Below are 22,387 nucleotides of genomic sequence, written 5' to 3' on the forward strand. Positions count from 1 at the left end.
GAGTCTGTGACACATTTTCATTTATTCTCACTTATTCATTCATTTATTTTTTTAATAGTTTATTTTCAAATTAGTTTCATTCATTTCTTCATCTATTCAAGAAATCCTGAGAGATGAATTATACACTGGCCCTGTCATCAAGGTGCCCACTGTTTAGGACATGATTCTTAATGAAGTGTGGCTGAGAAGGGGAAGGGGGGAGTTGGAGGGGACAGTGTGCCTACTAGGTGGGCCTCATTAGAGTTCATTGGAGGACAATTCATGCTTCTACCATCCTGGACATTTATGCTCTATTAGTTCATAGAAATTTGTCATATGTCTTAGGGGGAATAGGTAGCAAAAAAGCTGAGAACTGCTGCTGCAGTAAACACATGATGACAAGACAAAGCAAAGAGCCCCAAGGTAAGTGATAACACAGGACTGTTGGAGCCCAGAGGGAGTCAGGGCAGGCTTCCTGGCAGAAGTGACATATGAACTGAGTATTAAAGGATGAACAAGAGTTAGCCAGGGAATTCTAGATAGGAAAGTCCACAGGAAAGCCCCAGAGCTTCAACTAGCACATGCTGTAATGAGGGCCAATAATGCCTAAGTCCATGATCGATAGGTAGAAACTGTCCTAAGTAATTTTTCAGGACACCAAAAAAGACTCTTTCTTCCTTTAACAATTCCAACATTTATGATGCAAATAAGTCATGCTCTTTGTTGGGGAAAATACAGATATAAATATTTAAAAATTATTCAATTAATTTTACTCATAATTCCATTTGAAAATAACCACTTTTAACATTTGAGTGTTTAACCTTTTGGACTTCCCTCCCTAAAGAATGGTCATAATCTATCTACTTCTATTTCACACACACACACACACACACACACACACATATAAAATTTAAAAATGAAAGTAGAACCATACCTCCTATTTTTTCCCCTCAATCAGTATATTGTGAACAAAAATAATTATGTCTAAAGTCAAACTGTATGTGTTATAACCATCCTGGATAGAAATGTTCTGAAAAGGCTCTTGCTATCCTCTCTTTTCCAGGGAACCAACATCAGAGCTTTGCCTTTTTCATGCCCACTGGCTTTGGGCTGCGCCATCAATCAGGGCTGAGCTTAGTTGACTAGGAAGGTGTCTAGGAAAACATGCCTGGGCTGACTGGCCTCAGGTTCTGTGCCAAGCTGAAGGCTTGTATCCACTTTGCAAATATGGCTGCTTCTTTCCTGCAGTTGGTTGTCCTTTCTCACTGCTTTTGATCTATTGTTGGCTGGCAAAGCAGAAAATCAAGCCTGTGAAGTACATGGGAAGGAGCATACCTAGGTTGTAAGTGAAGGCCTGTGTTGTGTGAAAGCACAAGTGACTTTTATTAATCGATATTCTCTTTCTCAGAGGCAAGTAAAGGAATACTTCCTAAGTATCTCTTATGTGCTGTATGTATGCCTTTCTTTATTTAAATCTCATAACACCCCTTTGAGAGAGTATCTTAGCCCCATCTTCCAAACGACAGTCTGATCCCAGAGAACATACATTACTTTGTCAAGCAAGGGTCACTGAGCTGTAAGGGCGAGAGCTACCCTGGAACCTGGTCTATTTCACTTCCAGATCCCTGTTGTTTTCACTGTATCTAATCTCATACTTACCACCAAATTTTGTGCTGGGTTTGGATTGGTGACATTGTCAAAGGCATAGCCATTGGACTGGAAAGATGCTTCTGCATGGAGCAGGGCTAGATCTCCCACATAATTTTTCATGACCTCAGAACTGAATAGGAACTCTATAGATGACCTCTTTAGATGGCACCTGTATTCTCTGGCCTGCCACACTCTGCCTTCCATAAGAAGAGGCAGAACGATCCAACCTATGTATTAGATTTATCTGGCATCTTGTACAGGGTGGTCAGAAGGGGCCAGATTGGAGGTGAAGAGAGCAATGAGGTTGTTGTAGTGATGCAGGTCACACAGATCCATGGCAGGAGTGGCGGCCATGGGAAGGAGGGAAGCAAAGACATGTCTGGACTAGGACTAACAGGACTCAAAGTCTAATTGATTGCGGGAGTGATGGAGAGGGAGGAATCATGATGACTTCTGGATTTTTCATCTGAGTGCCATTCACTAGGGCATGGAGGAGGGGTCTGGGAAGAAGACAGGGCTGGAGAAGGGAAGAAACAATGGATCTTGTTTGCAACCTGGTACACTTAAGAAGCATTGTGCAAAGGTAACTGGTAATTGAATCTCCTTAACTCTGCTATTGTGGAGTGATATTAAAGTCATCTGCATTCCTTCTGCACCCTGGCAAGCGTAAGGAGTGGGGTCCAGGACTGAGAGGCTCAGTGGTGACCCTGTAAATGTTTAACAGCTGAATCTCTTGGGAAAAAGGCCTTTATATGTAGCATTTGCTGATTTCTGTGCCATCATGACCAATTTCAGGTTACTAACTAGACATCATTGAATGTGAAGTTGTAAAGATGTGAATAGCACATCATTTTATAGTGTTTTCCCCACACTATAACTAAATAATCTCAAGAGTATAGATAATAATAAAATGTAGTAAAATAATTAGGATGTGATTACTGTGGGTGTTGATTTCCTTTGTTTTAAATGTGATTTAATTGTAAATTAATTCTTTACTAGCAATAATCACACCTTGGATAAACCTCATTGGCTATGATACTACCACTGCACAAAGTTGTAATTCAATTTTTAATGATGTCTGTGTTTAACAATCAGCTCACAAAAATTCTTGACAATTAGCATACCACTGGAGAAACTCCAAGGAAGTACAAGTTGGAAGACCTACAAACCTACCTCCTTGCCAGACAGGCTGAGGGACTCCCCAAGGTCACACATTTGGGAGGACAGAGCCAGACTCAGGACCTAGGAGAAGGCTCTTAGTCCTCCCTTCTTCCTGATGGCCCTTCAGTGCCCTGGCCAGCCACATGGACCCAGGAAATATCGTGTGGTCCTTGACCCCAGGATGATGATTCATGTCACCCTGGAGTAAGTGACTCAGGGAAGAAGCTGCTGGGCGGCCCGGAACAAAGAGAACAGGGCAATATTTATTTCTGCTAGGAGCTAAATGGGAGGCTCAGATACTTTTCTGCTGTTCCCATTGCCTTTGAACTGCCTCCGATTGAGCAATTGCACATATTTCCAAGAAGAGAAAAATTTTTCAAGTGGAATTATTTTAAAAAAAGAATTGCTAAAGTGAACAAGCTGGAGAGGAAACCTGGGGAGATGTTTTGGCTTGCTTCCTGTCATGGCTGGGGGGTGGGGTGAGGTGGAGGGAGGTCTGGCCCCAGCGTGACCATTTTTCAGGGGACCTAGAACTCGGATCCCGGGCATTTCAGGGTTTCTCTAGCCCTCTTCCTCCAAAGTGGCATCCAAGGTCCAAGGAGCTTCCCGAGCATCAGGGAGTTAGGGTGAGGAGGGTGGCCTGGTGCCTGATATCATCTGTCCTAGACCATTTGACAAGATGTTTACTATGCTTTCTGTAAGTCCTTGGTTAGTAGGTAACCTCTGAATAGCCTTCTCAAGGCACCTTCAAGTATGGCAACTTTCTGCTGCTGGCTGCACAGAAATGATTATGCCATGTGCCCCCTGACCTCACCTATGCACTCCTGGGATGAGAGAAGTCTTGCGAGGATGTCTGAAGGTCTTATTGAGTAAGCCATTCCAGACAGCCATTTCCTCTCTTTGGGGTCTTTCCCCCAGGTTTCTGTCTGGGAAACAGGGCCTAAGACCATTCTGCTCTTAGAGTTCAGGAGTTTCCCCCCAGACCTCTCCAAGAAAGCAGGGCACATGCTCTTTTCTAGTGACTCACCAGTGTATACTCTCATTGCTTCTACTTTGCCTCTCCTGTCTCTCCCTTGTCCCATAATCTTTTACTAATTCTGTGGGGGCGGGTAACTTATCCTTATTTAGGATGCTTTCCCAAATCTTTTTTCTGTACCCTGAGCCCTCTCTGTTTCCCCAGTGGCTAGGCCTTCCCCACAATAAGGCAGAGGCAAACTCCATTTTCTCTACCCTTTGCTGCTACACCACTCCCTAAGGCAATGGTACCTAATAGCCTCCATGGCTGTGTGAAGGTAAGGGCAATGGGGAGAAAGGAGCTCTGAGGGGATGTGAGGGGCTAGTTACTATGTGTAGCTATCTTGTATGTCCCCCACTGCAGCCCCTGGCTGAACACAGTGGGTGCTGACTCTTGCTCTCTTCCTAGTGGGGGTGGGCCAGCTTCTTCTCCTAGATGTGGCCCTGGCACTGATCTGAGCAGAAGCTCTCTCACTCTCAGGGCTGGAATGGGTTCTAAATCAGGGGAGGAAGGCACCCCCAGACAATAGAACCTGTAAGAGATCCTCAAATCTGGAGAGCATGGCCAGAGAGTTCAGACCCCAGGGGTTGTTGGGAAGTGCTCAGGACCAGCCTCCCCAAAACACCACCAGGCTACAGCCCCTGTGGTCCCAGCCCCTGGACCAGGGGAATTGTGTTGAGGGCAAGTCATTGGGAAGTACCTTCCAGTCCCTAATCTTTCCCTTGCTGTTGCTTCTTCCTTCTGCCCTCCTATTCTCCACCATTGCTCCCCCGGGACTGACCACAACACCGATCTAGGGCTGACCACAGACATGGGATGACCACAAAACAGATTTGGGATGACCACAGCGCAGATCAAAGGCTGACTACGATGTAGACCTGGGACTGGCTACAGCATAGACCTGCAACTGACCATGGCATAGACCTGGGATGGCCACAGTATTGTACCCTCTCTCTGTAGCCCCACTGTCTGTAGCAACTGGGTCCCCAACAGCAGAGTAAATGTCAGAGTGCATAACCCCTGATGGGTTTAATTCCAATCCTGGCCAGTCCAGGCCAGGAATATGTCTCCTTTACCTACAAGAGACAAAGCTGGAACTCAGCTATCCAGGATCAACAGCAGACTATCCAGGCGTCATTGGATTTTGATGATGCCATGGCTCAGAGAATTCAGTTGCCCTATTCAGAGAGTGGGAAAGGAACCCACTGAGTACATACTATGTGACAGCATTTTGCATGTATTTCCTAATTTAATCCTTACAAAAACCCTAAAATGATCTCCATTTTACAGATGAAGAAACAGAGGCTAGGGGAGACTAATCCAGCAGGGAAGAGGCAGAAGGCAATTAGAACCCAATCTGCCAAGTTCCAAAGCCCTTGTGCAGCATCCCAAGGTTAGGAAGCAGGATGGTGTTCTCCTGAAGTGAACCTCCTCAGGCCTGCCTGTGGGATCCAGGATCCAGTCCCCAGGCCCAGTGACCCCCAGAAGTGTCTCTCAGCACTTTGAGCTGATCTCTGATGCCCCAGATTTTCCAAGTGTGTCCAGGACTGCTCTGGGGTCAGAAGAGGGACCAGGGAGCACTCTCTCTTTCCCATGAGAGTGACCACAACAAGGACACACTTTCTTATCATTTACCAAAAGCAAGCCTTTCAAGATTAGAGGCAGAAAGCTGATGTCTATAGCCGGATCTGGGGAATAGGGGTTTTGGGACCTTCTCTGACTATCCCTCATCCACAAGTACGGCTTTGATTAAGTCCTTGCCCCCGTCTGGGCCTGTAAGATGGGAGCAGGAGGCAGGACTGGCTGACCTCCAGTGGCCCTCCCTATCATCCTCTGAATTTGCAGAGGGACTGAGAGACATGCGTGTGCAGTCACCCCAAACAATTCCCTTCATCAAATTCTTCATCTAGAGATAGACCAGTGGTATTAATAGCAACCTAATCTCTTTCAAATTCTTTGTGTTGCTAAAATGAAAGCAAAAATTCAAAGCTGGAAGAACAAAAAAAAAAAAACCTCCCTTCTGAGAATTCTGAGTCATTCCAGAAAGGTCAGTGGAGTCTGGGTTAACCCGTTTTTTTCCCAGAAGGGCCTCTGGCTCTTCCCTGGATACCCGAAGATTAACAGAAAAAATGTGAGAGCCACTCAGCTTGTAGATTTGTGCTCCTGGGACACTGTGGTTCAGAGAGAGGTTTGGTTTCTTCTGGACTGGTTGCAAAGTTTTGGGAGAGGCATCCATGGGTCCACTGTAAGAGGCCACTGTTTGCCAAGAACACCACCCATGAGCTGGCAGGCTTGACCAGTTGGGGACTAGGGAGTCAGACAGATCTGTGGCTGACTTCTGGCACTGCCATTCATGGGTTTCCTGACTTTGGGTAAGTCTTCATGGTCCTGTTTTCCTCATTTGTAAATTGGGACTAATCATAATGGTAATAGAAACGAAACTTGTGGTTTCTGTAAAGGCTCTTGCTAAATCATGACTCCTAAAAATGTTTGCAGGGACATGGGCAGCCCCCAAAGGATGCTTACAGGGACATGGCTGAGGGGTATAGGGTGGAGGTATTCTCCCAGCTGTGGATGGGCATGCCTATGTTTGTATTGCCATTCTGTCAGAGAAGTCTTCTCCTACCCTCTCCTGCCCTCTTCTTATAGCCCATGGGGTCCTACAGTGGCTTTTCCAGGGGCAGAGACTGTGCAGTTAATCTAGCAAGGGTGAGACTTTCTGGGGTAAAAGCTTCAAAGGACAAACCAATGGACAGTTGTATGAATGGAAGAGTCAGAAGGAGTGTGGGCGAATGGATGGCCTGACAGACAGATGGATGGGGGAATGAGTAGATTTGTTACCCTACAGTGGAGGTCCTGCAACCACAAACTGTAGGACCACATTTTTGCCCTTATAAGACCCCTGGTCTGATATGTTGTTGCTTGCTGTACCCCGCCCCACCACCCTGGTAGCCGTGCTGGGAATGCACACTCCAGTTCTCTAGGGGGGCAGCTTCCTACGCTGGGTTCTGCTGCACTGTCATGGAACTCCAGCTAAGGAGGCGGAGGAGAGGAGGGGAGAGAGGATGGACCTTTGGGTCAGACTTGCTTGTGTTAATCCTCAGCTTGATGTTTATTAGCTGTGGGATCCCGAGCAAGTTACCAAACCCCTCTGGTCCTTTGTTCCTTAATATGTAAAATGGAAATAATAAAACCCATCTCACAGGCTTTAAACAAGATAGCATTTGAAATGCACCCAGCATGGTACTCGACACTCAGTAGGCAAACTGGAAATATCTAATGAATGAGAGAATGAAGAAAGGTATACTAGTTTGCTTTCTTTCATGAGCATTGTCAGGGGCAAATAAAATATTTAAATATGGATTAGAGACTTCTGACCTTTTCAATTCCACAAATAATTGGATAGTTATCCCGGCAGTGACTTAAATAATTGGTACCAGGTACAAAGGTTACTGGATCCAGTTAAGTTGTTTCCCTTCTTTGCACCTCAGTTTTCCTTCCTGTAAAATGGGCCAAGCTATATACTTAAGCACTGGCTGAGGACAGAATGAGTAGAATCCAAAGAGCTGAATGGCTCTTGACAATGACCTACCTAACCCTTTACTTTACTTTACTAGGCTAAAGAGGTAGTAAGAAGGGCTTTGAAAATCAGTTAAAGAAAGAACAGCTCGGAGACCAAACATAACTAAATATTTTTTCCTTTTATGGGTCGGTGCTCTAGATCACCATTTCCTGCAGATTATATCCTTAACTTTGCTGTGATGGATGTAAGGTCTGTGTGCCCACAAGCTCCAGCAGAACCCAGATGTCACCCTGGGGGAGGGACTCTGCTTTTACCTTGCTATTTTAAGCAGCAAGTTTATAATAATGGATGGGAGAGAAAGCGAACAGGGCAGGAGCAGCGTGGGAATGGCCTCAGCAGGCGGGGCTGCTGGGGCTCCCCCTGAGGACTTCGGGGCTCTGTCTTGTCAAGTGTGGGACCACAGCCAGCCTCCACTCTGCTTTGTTCTGCTGCAGCTGACATCTCTTAGTGCTTGTATCATTTAATTTGTTTCTGTTTTGCTTTGGGGTCTGATCCAGGGACTGACTTAAGGTCTTTCTTAATGAGGAGGAGATAGAGGAAAGAAAGTGGAGGGTCAGAAAATGAGATATTTTTTATGTGACTTTGGAATACCATGATCCCGGAATCCTATGCGATGGTACTATCTGTGGTTTGTTGTGACCAAGAAGATTCCAGGATTTTAGGGACTCCTAAAGGTGAAAATGGCCCCTGAAGTGGGTTCCAGAATCCTGTGACCATTGCCCCTGACTTTGCTGGGTGAAGTCTCCCAGGAGTGGGGAGTCATTACCTTAAAGAGTAGACCTTTTCATCTCAGATAGGTCCAATCACTAGAAAGGTTTCCCTGGCCTTGATTTGACCTTTATTTCATTGATTGGTCATGAATTTACCCTTTGGGGACAAAAGAACTACAGGAATAATGTTCAAATACTGAGAAGCGATTTTATTTTTCCCTGCTCTGTCTCTTCTCCAGGCTAAAGGTCTTTAGTTCTTTAAAGACAAATTCTTGTTTCCTGCATACTGCTTCCCATTTTCTGAACATGCCCCAATTTGTCTGAATCCATCTTAGTTACAGAGTGCAATACGTTTTGTGAAGATTAAGGCATAGAGGAAATTAGAACTGTCACCTCACGTAGTTTGGGAACCATATTACTATTAAGACAGACTGGACCTACACACACATCATACATCACTTAAGGGGGTTCTTGGGAAGTGCAGCCAACTTCCTTGGTAGAATTGGGTTTGTGGATACTCTTTTGCTACTGTCAACCCCTGTTACCATATACTTTGCCTAGCACCACTGATGTCACTGCTGTTGAAGTCCAAGTAAAAGTTATAGAAGTCAATTACAGAGCAGACCTTTGGGTAAATCTGATCCTCATTTCATCCATACAATGACTATTTGGGATGGGAGACACAGCATGCGCTGGTCTTCTAGCTCTCATTCCCAAGAACCAGAGTTAATCTGACCAGTAAGGCTTCTCCTTCCTGTCTCACCTTTCCCTCTAGCTATTCTGTTCAGAGAAATTCCACTCACTATTTCAGTATTCATGAGTCAGTTCAAACACCATTTCTAACATGGAATCTAGGCTAAAACTATATTTCACCTGTCCCAATTCCCATAGTTTAGTGATCCTTTTCTGGGATCCTGCCCCTTCTCACATTCAAAGTCTTAACAGTGACGCTGTTTTCCTGCCGTCTCCCACCACTGTGCTGCTTGAGGGCAAGACCACATCTCATCATCTTTAAGTCACCAGCACCTAGCGCAGGGGTCAGTAGAGTATGCATAAAGTCAGTGTGGTGAATGAATGATTTAGTTCAGGAGTCTCCTACTTGAGATGAGATTTCTTGAGTTGACCAGCAGAGGTCACCCCAACTGTTTCAGAGCTGAATGGGGCTACCTTTCCACCAGACTCTGACAAAAGTCAAGATGGTAGTCACACTGACCAACCCCATGGCTAAAGTTCTCTAGATTTTTAAATAAAAATCAACAAGAATTTTTTGATGAATCTTCTAGTTATCCATGATGAATCTGGTTCCTTGCCTTCCCCAGGGAGCTCAGTCAAAGGCTATGTTGGGGTGGGGGGCATCTGTCAGAGTTGTGGCCTAGGTCAGATGTAAACCTGCCCAAAGTCCTCTGGCTTCAGGTCCTCAGAAGAGCCTTTCCTGTGGGAGCAGATGAGTATCTAGTATCCTGGGAGGTGATGGGGCTTTCTGGCTTCCTCCTGCAGCCCTCTGCAGTCAGTACCTTGGGCCAGGACATAGTAGGTACACAGTAAATTACAATGTCCTTTGTGTGTTCCAGTAGCCCCTGAGCTGTGGTTGAGGTCAGGGTCTGCATCTGGTGGTTTTTGTCTGTGCACCAGCAGAGCAGCAGCTTCAAGGAAACTCTGAAGTTATTGAATCAGGCTGGTTGCTGGTTCTACAGTTCCCAGAAGGCTTCTCTCACCCCATTAGGGGAAGGGGACCTGGAGGAGTTTAGTGGGGGGAAGAGGCCAAGTAGGGGCCTTTGGACTCTGGCTGAGCTTCCTGGGCTGCAGACGTCTATGCAGATGGCTGCTGTGAGCACCTACTCTGTGCTGGGTGCTTTATCTCATTTCAGACTTAGAACATTCCTGCATGGCAGGCATTCTTATCTCTGTTCCCCTGACAAGGAAAGTGAGGCTCAGAAGTGAAACCAACATAGGGGCATCTGGGTAACTCAGTCATCTGAGTGTCCTATTCTTGATTTTGGCTAATGTGCTAATCCCGCGTTGTGGGATAGAGCCCTGTGTCCAGCTCCATGCTGAGTGTGGAGACTGCTTAAAATTCTCTCTCTCTCTCTCTCTCTCTCTTTCAGGGCACCTGGGTGGCTCAGTCAGTTAAGTGTCCAAGTCTTGGTTTCAGGTCATGATCTCACAGTTTTGTGAGTTTGAGCCCCACATTGGGCTCTGAACTGGCAGCACGGAGCCTGCTTGGGATTTTCTCTCTCCCTCTCTCTCTCTGCCCCCCACAAAATAAATTTTGAAAAATAAAAAGATTCTCTGTCTCTCCCTCTGCTCCTCTCCCCCTTTTGTGCTCTCTCTCTCTTTAAAAATTTAAAAAAAAAGTGAAGTCAATGTTCAAGACCACACAGCCAGTGAGTGGGGCAGAGTGGAGACTCAAATCCAGGTATCAGGTTCCAAGGCTTTTGTTCTTTCTACCTTGCTATCCTGCCTCTTCAGAATGAGACCTGTCACTACTGGCTTTTTGTAAGAGAAAGCAGAGAAGCCAGGCCCATTGGGGAGATCATGTATGGTCCTAGGCTTCTGGATTGGTGAGAAACACAAAAGAATAATTAGTACTTATAAGTACTAGTAGTTAGTAGTTACAAGTTAGGACAAGTGGTTACAAATTTATGGTTATAAGTAAACCCAAGCCAAATTGACTAAAATACTAAGAAATTTAATTGTTTGTGCAGCTGGCTAGTCCAGAATGAGTTCAGTCTTCAGGTGAACTTTGATCAGGGATCCAGCTTATTTTTTATGCAAGGGTCTTAGCTCTACCCCTAGTCAAGCACCTGGGTCCCAGAACACTGCAATGTGCTCATTGGCTTACACTGGATCTATTTTCTATCCCTAAGCCAATCACTGTGGTGAGATAAATGAGATTATGCCTAGCTGGGTCTCAAGGCTGCTAAACCATGAGATGGGATAAGTCTGGCTTGTGGGGAAGCAATTAAAGGTTGCTTAGGATGGGCACTGCACAAAATACACAAGATGTACCCTGGCTGAGCCTCCAGAATTGCAGGCCTGGTGAGGGCTGTCCTCAAGTGAGAGAGCCCCATACTGAGGGTCAGAAAAGCTGTTGAAGGTCATGAACTCAGCCATGTGGCCGAAAGTCAGGGAACATCATCTCCTCCTCTTCCTCAACCCAGACAAGGAAGGCTGTGTGGTATAGTAAAAATAGCCCCGTCCTCAAAATCAGGAAGATCTGGATTCAAATGCTTGGTTCTTTGTGTGATTTTGGCAAATGACTGCCACTCCATGAAGCCGTTCTCTCTTCTATAAAATGTGAATACTAATGCCTGCATCAGAGGTCATCATAAGGATTATATTAGGCAATGCTGGAAATGCTCCTAGGATAGTGCCTGGCACTTAGTAGATGTTCAACAAATGGTACATAAGTACAGGTCTCGTCCCAGTGGAGTGTCCTCATTACTTATGGTTTTGAGGAGTTGGAAGCACTTTTTTTCCTTTCTGGGATAGCTGTGTTTACTGCAAGGACCAAATTAGATGCAAAATCTCTAAGGTCATCTCCAGCTTTGTAAACAGAGCAAATGAACAGGAGGAAATGCAATTCCAAATGCCCTCTCCTGGCCTAGTCCAACCTTTGGTGTTGATGCAAACCCAACCAGGCTTTTTCTGCGGCTCATGGCTCCTAGAAATGGAACCCAACTTGGGTCAGGGATGGGAGTGGATTTGACTTGTCCTTTTGGCGTCTCCTCAGCCTGCGGAGCCCAGGCCTCTTGGAGCATCTTTGGGGCTGACGCCGCGGAGGTTCCGGGCACACGGGGCCACTCCTGCCAGGAGGCTGCCATGCCCCACATTCCCGAGGACGAGGAGCCCCCTGGAGAGCCACAGGCAGCCCAGAGCCCCGCCGGCCAAGTAAGTGCCCCTTCCTTGCCTGCAGCGAGCCTGGCCGGGGCCCAGCTAAGTGCCCTGGGCTGGAGCCACATTGCCTGGCCTGGCCAGAGGGTCTGCTGCCAGCCTGTGCCGGCTGCAGTGGGCACCTGGGGAAGGTGTGTGGCTGCCACACTAAGGAATAAATATCCAAAGTTTGTTTGACTTGGCTGAGGCCTCCATATACCCTCAGAGATAAGCCTCCTAGCCTGTGTCTGATCAAGGTCTCCTGGGAGGTCCAACCACCCTAACCCTATAGATGCCCTCCTAAAATGGGGGAAAGACTTGAAGGAGAACCACCAGCACAGGGGCCTCATCATGTCAGGGGTGTGGCCACCAGAAAAAGACCACCTAAACTGAGTCCACTTAAAATGAAGATCAAAATTTCATAGGACCTAGTGAAAATGATTTTCAGTAAAATTATATTGTAAGAAAGAGAAATGATGAAAATAAATTAAAAGGCCTCACTGAGATTATTATGTACAAATAAAATTATGAAAATAGATTATTTTTAGCTATACTTATATAACAAAATATAGATTATATGCTACTTTTTTAGAAGGAACAAAGAATTGGGGCACCTGGGTGGCTCAATCGGTTGAGTGTCTGATTTTGACTCAGATCATGATCTCGCAGGTCATGAGTTCAAGCCCTGTGTCAGGCTCTGGCTGACAGCTCAGAGTCTGGAGCCTGCTTTGGATTCTGTGTCTTCCTCTCTCTCTGCCCCACTCCTGCTCATTCTCCCTCTCTCTCTCTCTCTCTCCCTCTCTCTCTCTCTCTCTCTTTCTCTCTCTCTCTCCTCTCTCTCTCTCTCTCTTCTCTCTCTCTCTCTCTCTCTCTCTCTCTCTCTCTCAATGAATACATGTTAAAAAGAAGTATAAAACAGAAAGAACAAAGAATTAATTGTGTCGATTTTGGTGTTGGTATATTTTTTCTTTATACCAACAGGATGAACCAAATCCTTCACACTTTACAGCACCTCTGTTAAGAGACTGTTTAAAATTTAAGGGCTTCCTTCATTTTCCCAAGGACCTCTATCAATTTTTTAATATGCAAATCATTTTCTCATAAAGAACCTATCTTGCCCCATCATGATTTTTTCTTTGTTAACTGCTTCATCTCACATCTGCTCTTCACTGGTCCAAGATCTTGCACGTGAAGTTTTCTAACACTGTTTTCTTTGATTTCATAAACTTTGCACTTGGTTTGCCCTTGTACCACCCCCATTATAGCTGATGGTTGTCTGAGCTGACCTCAGCCAGAAAGGACAGACACTTGTTAAATGAGGGAAGAATGGATGAGTGAGCATTAATTTGGTGAGTGGGCAGACTCCGTGACCATTTTCATGTCAGGATGACATTTGTTTTTTTGCACATCATAACTGTGGGAACTCAGATAATAAATACTTAGAAAAGAATGGCTTCTTGTATCTCCCTATCCCAAACTCGTGGGATTGAGATGTTGCAGAACTTGGCAGACTTGGGGAGCCCTTGAATTTCTAAATGGCAGTGAGCCAAGCCCCCATGCATTTGACCACAGGCAGCTGGCTCAGGGTTTTATTGAACCTCCCTCCCAGGAATGTCATGGGCTTGGCGAGTGCTGCTGGTCACTTACTTTCTGTGGCTCCAGATTGTTCTTCTGCTCCTCTCTGGGTGATGTGTGGTCTTCCCCAAACTGGGTGCTCTGTTGCTGCACCTTTCCAACTGCTGCTCCTAACCAAGCATGGAAAATTTCCTTAAAACACTGGTAATAGTGGGCTATAAGGTTCAGCCAACAAAAAAAATTTGTTAATCTAGTGTAACTCTGAATATTAAAGAAAGGAATGACAGCATAAAGCAAAACATCCACATCTGGAATCAAGAGTGACTGTTCCCTCTCCTCAATCATGACTTTCCTGAGTTCTGTCCCCTTAGTGTCCCTTCTCCCTATCCCTGGGCTCCTTGCCATATCCATTCTTGATCTCTTCCACTATACTAACCATGGCTGTGTGCTTAAGACAAATTCTTTTGCAATCTGGCTCCCGAATCCCAGCCAGGTCCTCCAAACAGCTGTCATGCCACGCTCCCCAAGAATATCAGTGTTTCTTAAAAAATAAAAATAAAACATCGTCAAGGTTGCAACTCCATCATTAGTGAAGAGATTCTTTCACACTGAGTTTAGTTCATCTTTAGTTCATTGTCTCACCTCTCTAAACAAAGGAGCCTTGAGCCTTTAAGCCTTCTCCTCAGGAGACATAAGACAAGACAGCACAAAAGTCTGCTGGCCCTTCTGACCATCATGACCAAACCACGCGTAGGTGCAGCTCCACTGGGTTAGAGGTGAGTGTGAGTTTCTAGGTGCAGCCAAGCAGGGGGAGGAATCCATGAGCTAACCTCACAGTTGAGGGTCAGAGAGGCCTAGCTGAATAGCAGGAGCTTCAGATTCTAGGTCTCTACAAGCTCACTCTCCTTGTGACCTTGAACCAGAATCAGACTTCTGTAACATGAGGTGGTGGGCCCCCATGGTCTCTAAAGGTCTTTCAAATGCCATATTTCTATCTCATCTCTGTGCTTGTGGGAGGTCAAGATAATAAAAGGACTGTTTGTGGTACCAATAGCCTCTGCATCACTGGAATCCATGAGGAGAAGGTCCCATGAGGACTTCAGGTGAGCTGGAGCCAGAATGCCCAAATCCTCTAAGGGAGGATCATTGCACACAGTTTAAGAATATGGACTGTGAAGTCAGACCAAGATGGGCTCCTTCACATCATAGTCAAAAGACCTTGTGTGAGTCTGTTAACTTTCCTGTGCCTCTGGTTCCTCATCTCTTCCCCAGGGCAAGTGTTAGTGACTGTCTTCTAGACTCTGGTCAGCCCAGCCCTTGAGTACCTTCTTTGGCCTGAGGAACCATATGGCCAGGGCAGATTAGACCCCAAACTGAAGGCTTACATCAGATTCAGTATTGTTTTATTCTCTGCCCTTACTGACAGGCACTGGGCCTCCCTGATTCCTCAGAGGCCCATGGGCATCATTAGTGCAGAACTCCTCCCTCTTTGCACCTATCAGACAACCTCCATTGGGCTTCTCAGACAGCCACAGCCTCAAGGGAGGGTCAGGCTTTGTGAGCAGGGCTAGAGCCTCCAGCGGCTAGATCCCAAGTCCCTGGGAGCAGCGGAAGCTGGGCAGCCAGGAAAGCAGGGTTGGCCAGGAAGATTTGGCTGAAATTCCCAGCACCGTGTGAATTCCCACTCTGTGAAGCAGGCAAAGAACCAGAGCATCCTTCTGAGTTTACAGTTCCCCCGGGTCCAGCCCTACTTCTGGTTCCTCAAGCCCCAGCCCCCATTTCCCATCACTGACATGAGCACTAACCGAGGCCTTCTCACACAAAAACACAAAAGCTGTAGGCCTAGATCCTGTTTTTCTTTCTGCACACACCACACATTCTCTCTCTCTCTCTCTCTCTCTCTCTCTCTCTCTCTCTCTCTCTCACACACACACACACACACACAAACACACACACTTTAAGTCCCTAATCAGAAATTGTAATCAAAACCCACAAAGAAATAAAGCTAGACAATGCACTCTATGACGTTGTGTCCTGTGTTTTCTGGGTTAGCCCTTGAACAGGGAAGGGCTCAAAGGAATGAGCTTGTAGCCAAGAGGTTCTGGCAGGAATAAAAGCTGTCAGGACACAAGCCTGGAACTTAAGGGACCATAGAATGACAGATAATCAGAGCTAAGAGCTAGAAGTGATACTAGGTCTTATCTAAGACCCTCCCAGGCAGGCAAAGTTCTGCATAGTGTGAATCCCCAGTTACCTGGAACCTTGTTAAACCTGGATTCCTCTGCACCTAGGCCTGTTGAACCAGAGTCTCTAGGGATGGGTCTTGGGAGTCTGCAGGAGTAGTTCCATAGTGGGGAGCTCCCCCACTCACAAGGATGTCTGCTGTGGTTTGCCAGCTCTGCTTGCTAGTCAAGCTGGAACCTGACTCCCTGGGACTACCCCTCAGTCCTGTCCTCCACACCTGCCTATATTGGCATGAAAACCTAGAGATGCAGGAAGCCATCTTCCCAGAATCCACTTTTCTCTATTTCTCCAAGCTTTGCTCTCATAGCCTCCCCAGACCCTTCCTCTGGGCACATACCAACCTGTCTCCCCCTAATCATGGAGCACCAGACCTGGCCCCAGGCCCTAGAGCCAGCAAGACCAGGACATTAACAACTTCCTGGCCTGTGACCAGCAGCCACATAAAGGCTCACTCATTAGAACAGGATGGCTTCTAGAAGTGCCTTGCAAACCTGAGGGTGCAAAGAGGCTCATGTTAGCTCTCACAGCCTAATTTTCACTGGCTCTAGTTTCCACCTGGACAACCCCCATCCTCTTCCAAGGGTTTCTGGAAGCCCCCAGGCACAGGTCAATATGAGCTCATAAGCTCATAAGACCTCACATCTTTCACATCTTCTGTTCCAGTATCCCCCCTCCCACCACTCCCCAACTAACTCCCACTCCATCTCCATTGTCCACAAAACTACTCAATAACAATGCCAGGCACTATTTTACTATATTAAATTATTTAACTTTCAGCCAACCTTATGAAGTAGATATCATCATCCTCATTTCACTGCTGAGGAAACTGAGGCACAGAGAAGTTAAGTATTTTCCTCCAAGATCATATAGCTCATAAGTAGCAGGACCAGGATTTGAACCCAGGTAGCCTGGACCCAGAGCACATGCTCTTAGTCTCTCTCCTGTACTAAGTACTGATGCCTTTGCCTCAAGGCCCTCTATAAGAACTCTTGGTGCCTAGGCCAAGGGAACACTGTCCTGCGCTTCCAAAGCCCTTGTCTGGGATGACCAACCTGGACCCCTGCAAATCTGTTGCACATGCACACTCATCTTGCCATCTTCTCAGATGCCTGAGCCCATGGGGCCAGGAAATACAGCTCCATGTCACACATTCGGCTGAGACACTGTGCTGCCTAAGCCTTCTTCATTGTTTTTCAGCCATCAGACAATAAAACAGCCCACCTTTGATGCACTCTGACTCTTAGAAACACAGACCACCATGCAATTCCTAGCTAAGGCTACACATGAGTCTCTCTCTACACCTCCCTATGTGCCTACTTTGTACTGCACTTTCTCATCCTTTACACAAACTGATGCTTAACTCTGTTATATGGCAGCATCCTGTTGACTTAAGATCACCTCAGCACTCAACTAACCAGTGGCATCCCTGCTCCCCTTTCCAATTTTTTATTAACTGAAAATTAGGTTGGAATGTGCTCTGGAGAATCAGCCTTCTGTGTGTGGTCTTCACAGCAAGGGATCTGCTTGTGGAGCTCCTGGAGCCTCTGACCATGAAGCTGCTGGGCGTCCCCTTTTGTCTCAGAATTGGAGATCATGGTGGCTGCTGCCATGACAAATCTGGACTTCCTGTTTGTGTCACCATAGTGAGAGACCCATCCTGGCTTTTCAGTGGGCTGGCCCAGAGTGGAGCCTGTTCAGCTGTCCTTTCAGAAAAGTACCATGCAGGCTTCCCCAAGCAGCCAGGGAGTTCTGGAAGGGAAAGGAAATGCTTCTATTTCACTGGGACACAGGTATACGTAGTGTGGCAATGTGGAAAGAGCTGGGCTTCACATCCCTGAGTGGAATCCTGAGTGAGTTACTCATTTTGCCTCAGTTTCCTCATCTGTAAGCCAAGCCTTGCAGTAATAGCTGCTAACAACAGCAAACCTTTAAGGAACCTTAACTATGTTCCAGGCACTGTGCTAGGTTTGTTGCATACTTTATCTCATTTAATTTTCAAAATATCTCTGTGGGGTAGGTACTATTGTTATTCCCATTTAGAGATAAAGACTTTAAGCACAGAAAAGTAATGTGTTCTCACTAATACAGTCACTGAGCCTAGAGCCAACCCAGGCAGCTTGACTTTAATTACCAGAATAATCTATATAAAGTGCCAAACAAGGTTCTCAGCTCATAATAGGTGCTCAGTCCCTAATGCAGCACAAAACAGTTTTTGAAAAGTTTTTACATATATTACTGCATTTGATGTCCTAACCCCACTGTAAGGACAGTGTTCATCATCCCCAGGGAACTGAAAGTTCAGAGCAGTTAGTTAGTGTATCCAAATGCAGGAAAAGAAACTAAACATGGGGCTGTGTTCTGGGCTAAACTTTTTACATTCATTATCTCAGACAGCCTTCATAATGCTCTGTAAGTTAGCAATGATTATTCCTAGTTTATAGATTAGGAAACTAAGGCTTGGGAGGTTAAGTCAGTTGTCCAAAAGATACAACAAGGAAGCAGCAAGACCTGAATTCTACTGCCTGGTGGCTGTAAGCTGAGGAAATGGGGCTAGAATTATTTTTTTCTTCTTTCTAGTCCAGAAAATACCCCATTTTACTGCAACAGAGTTTGAGCACACAAGAAAGGGTAACTTTTCTCTTATGCATGATAGATACCCAGTAAATATGGAATCATGTTGAATTTACTCAATATAGTTGACCCCTGAACAGTGCAGGAGTTAGGGGCACTAACCCCCATGCACAGTTGAAAATACATGTATAACTTTTGACTCTCCAAAAATTTAACTACTGATAGACTACTGTGGACTGGAAGCCTTCTTGATAACATAAGCAGTCATTAAGACATATTTCGTATGTTATATACTGTATTTGTACAATAAAGTTAGCTAGAGAAAAGGAAGTGTTATTAAGAAAATCATAAGGAAGAGAGAATACTTTTACAGTACCATACTATGAAAAAATCCACCAGTCCAGTTTCAACCCATGCTGTTCAAGAGTTAACTGTAAATGTTTATTGAATTCATTCAACAAATGTTTACTGAGCACTAAATGACCAACGCCCCACTCTCAGAGAGTTCACCTCTCAGTGGAATTACAACTGAATGAGTTTCTTTCTGATCTGATTTGCTTTGTGTTCCCTTATATGATTCTCTAGTCAGGAATTGGGGGATCCTTGGTCTATGCTGTCCCTGGGAATATCTAGAGCTAAACAACAACAATCATGTAAGGTAGATTGCCAGGTTTTTCTCTTCATTTTACCCTCCCTTGACTGTTCAGGTCCTGTTTTCACTGGCCAGCAGACTAGGGTTCTCTCTATACCTCCCTGGAGACCTTTTGGGAAATGTGTGCCTAAGAAAAAGTGGGCAGTTTTGGAAGTGTTGATTGTTACAGGAGGTCAGAAGTGTATATTAAAATTATTTTGCTTTAATTCCCATAGTAAGCAAAGAAGTAGCTTACCATTTTTTTGTTTCTCTAATTCCTGTCAGACTGCATGTAAATTACTTAGGACAGGGGTTGTGTCTTTTGTATGTGTATCTCCAATTCTCAGCATAGGCTCTAATAAGTGGTGGGAACTCAAGGTAGGATTGATGGATGGAGAGATGAGCAGGTGGATGGATGGATGGATGGATAGGTGGATGGATGGATAGATGGATGGTTAGATGGATGGATAGATGGATGTTTGTGTGAAAGACTGCAAGGATAATTGGCTGGCTGGATGATTATATGCCTGGATTGAAGGGAGGAAGGAATAAATGGAGAAACAGGAAGAAAAGAAGGGAATAGGAGAGGATAGAAGATGATGATGAATGAATGCCTAGCTGGGTGATAGATACACTCTCCACTGAGTAAAACTAATAGACATTGCATGTACTTCCACACTCCTCATGTTTTTTGGCATGAGAGTGAAAAAAGTGATGAAGAAGGCGGGATAATCTAGTGGTTGTTGATTCTTGGCTTCTAGAAATAGAGTGGACAGTGGTAGAAAAGAGTATCCACCAGAGGCAAGCAGGCCCTAGGTAGAGAGTGGGATCCACAGGGTGGGCACCGGGGAGCTTTAGGGGAGCCAGGAACTGGTCCTCAGTTCTTGGCAGGGAGGAGCCCAATATCTAGCAGGCTTCAGCAGAGGCATTTCTGCTCTCTCCCATGCTTTTAGGACTTGCTTCTAGAATAATAATTTTCTCCCAAGTCCCCAGAGTCCTTTTATCCTATCACAAGAGCACCAACTCCTCTTTGTGGCCAGGCCCCCTCCCTGTTTGTTCTCCATGAGATGAGAAAGGGACCTGAGGATATAGGCACCATAAGGCCCAACCTCTACTACCATTCTTACCAATATCATCACTATTAGTATTGCCTTATCTTGTCTAATCCTTCAAGAAAATGGAGATTATTAGCCCACATAATGTTTGAGAATGAAACTCAAAAAAGTTAAGTGCCCAAGGTCATCTAGTGGGATTCTGGCTAGGGCTCCCCAACTTCATAACCCTACACTGGCTTCCAGTTGGGTTCTTCTCTCCCAGGCTGTCTGCCAGGGCCCACATGCAGGAGCTGAACTCTCCACTCCCACCAGGGCTGGGACTGGGGTTGTTGCTTACAAGCTTGCAGTGTGGGCCTAATCATGTGATGTTGGGGAAGGGAAGATAATATTCCCGTCTATGACACTGGCCTATATTTATCCCTGCACCCAGGCAGTTAGGAAACTGTTGCGCATTCCTGAGAATTTATGAGTGAAATAAACATTTAAATGTTTCTATAAGGTTTATTTAAGGAGTACAAAATGTGACCTGCTGGCTTATTATAGGGTGAGCTTGCAGGGAGACAGCCTGTGTCCCCACACTTGACTGATTTCAGGGAAGAGAAAGGGTCCCCTGGTGAGACTGGGCCTGTAAAAAGGAATGGGGGTGCCCTTGCCATCCTTCCTCCAGCTATGTGGTCAGACTTGTGCTGGCTGTAGGGCCTCCTGAAGGAAAGGGTTTGTGAGGAGAGGGGGCAGCTTGGAAGACTAACAGAGGAGTGTCAGAGTGTTGTGCCTATACTAGGAACCAGGGGATGTAAGACCAAGACCAAGAGAAACAACTGGAAGAGTAGCATGGTGGAGTGGGAAGGCCAACAGCCCTGATATTTAGTCCTTTCCCCTATTTGCCAGCTGAACAGTCCTGGACAAGTCTTTTTTTTCACTGGCAAAGTGGGAACTGAAGGGGAAAAGGGGAAGAGAAAAGAAATGTATTCATGGTCTACTCCATTCTCAGGGCCTTCACTTTCCTCTTAATGATTCTATGGAGTCAGAAGGCATTCCCATTCCCATTTGTAGATGGATATTCTGAGGTTCAGTAGCAGAATTTCTGGGGGATTGAAGTGAGGAAACACACCACAAGTGCCTGGGATGGGGCCTCACACTTAGTAGGTCAAGAAAGTGTCACTCCCCTCTACCCACATTTGTTCCTTTGCTTCTCATGTCTGTAACCTGCAAAGGGCATATCTACTTGGTCTCAGAGGCAGATGATAAGAGGGAGTGGAGCCAAGTGAACGTGGCCTTGGAGGTGGGCATCTCTGAGAGTCACTGATTACAAGACTACTTGGGCTTTTGTGGTCAGATGCCCAGGGAAGATGCTCTATGCCTCCGTGACCAGAGGGTGAGGTCCACCTAATTTAACTCCAAATGGTTATCAGACTCAAAACTAACAACAATCTCTTCAAAACCTAACTCCAAAGTAATTGATTCAACCCCAAAGGTAACAATAACAGAATATGACATATGACATTTATTGAGCATTTGCTAAGTGCCAGATGCTCTTCTATGTGCTTTTCACCTGGAGCTGCAGACTTAGCAAATGAAAATACAGCTATGCCCATGCAGTTTTGGAACACACTTATACTAAAAAGTTATTTGTTGTTTATTTGAAGTTCAAATATAACAACATTCTGTATTTTAACTGGCAATCTTATTTCCATATCAATCAATATAAATTTTGTAACTACTCTGTGAGATAGTTATTTTACAGATGAGGTAACCACGGAACAGAAAGGTGAGGTAACTTGCCCAAGGTCACACAGCTAGTAAGTGAGAACCTGTACTATGCATGAATTACTGTGGTTCCCAAGCTCAAGGCCCTTGAAGTCCTGAAGCCAGTGACTTCACTGGTAGTCTCTGTATATGGACACACTGCACCACAAGCTTTTTTGAGGACTTGTCTTCTGTTTGGCAGTTCAGGTTGGGAGCAGGGATGACTATTCACACTCTTCACACACACTACAACCTGGCAGAATTCACTTCAGAGGGCCCCTAGAATTTTCCCACGCTGTCCTGGATTCCTGTCCCCCTAGTACCTCCTGAACTGAAACAGCCCACAGGAGACTGAATGTTCCCCACAAAAACAGTTTTGCCCAGAGCTTGTTCATCCATTCTGTGTACTGATTAGGGAAAGAACACTTTGATTTTATTATTGTATATTTTGCACGCTCTGGAAAGAGAGAGTGAGAATCATTCCAGGACATTCCATCAGGGGATTAGAGGATTTCTCCCTGATTGCTTTGTGCCTCCTGGTTTTTAGGCAGCTTGGAGCTGTGTGTCTTTGTGGTTACATGCTTGGCACTTGCC

The 22,387-nt window shown here is 45.6% G+C and overlaps 1 protein-coding gene and 1 pseudogene across 4 annotated transcripts in view; one reads left to right on the forward strand and one right to left on the reverse strand.

Annotated features, from left to right (window-relative positions):
- The window catches only part of MRVI1 (murine retrovirus integration site 1 homolog), a 125,741-nt gene that overhangs the window by 39,562 nt on the left and 63,792 nt on the right, over positions 1 to 22,387 (forward strand). For 2 of the 4 annotated variants that reach the window (XM_029914648.1, XM_029914645.1), the window contains exon 2: positions 11,832 to 11,989. The exons of 1 other annotated variant lie outside the window; for it this stretch is intronic. In XM_029914648.1, coding sequence (XP_029770508.1) covers positions 11,832 to 11,989 — 158 coding nt within the window. Of the gene's footprint in view, positions 1 to 11,791; positions 11,990 to 22,387 lie in introns of those variants that run through there. One more of the 4 variants, XM_029914647.1, reaches the window with a different exon arrangement.
- Positions 2,605 to 2,685, reverse strand: LOC115272804 (annotated as a pseudogene).

Source organism: Suricata suricatta, chromosome 11 (assembly GCF_006229205.1).
Source record: "Suricata suricatta isolate VVHF042 chromosome 11, meerkat_22Aug2017_6uvM2_HiC, whole genome shotgun sequence".
NCBI classification, from domain to species: domain Eukaryota; kingdom Metazoa; phylum Chordata; class Mammalia; order Carnivora; family Herpestidae; genus Suricata; species Suricata suricatta.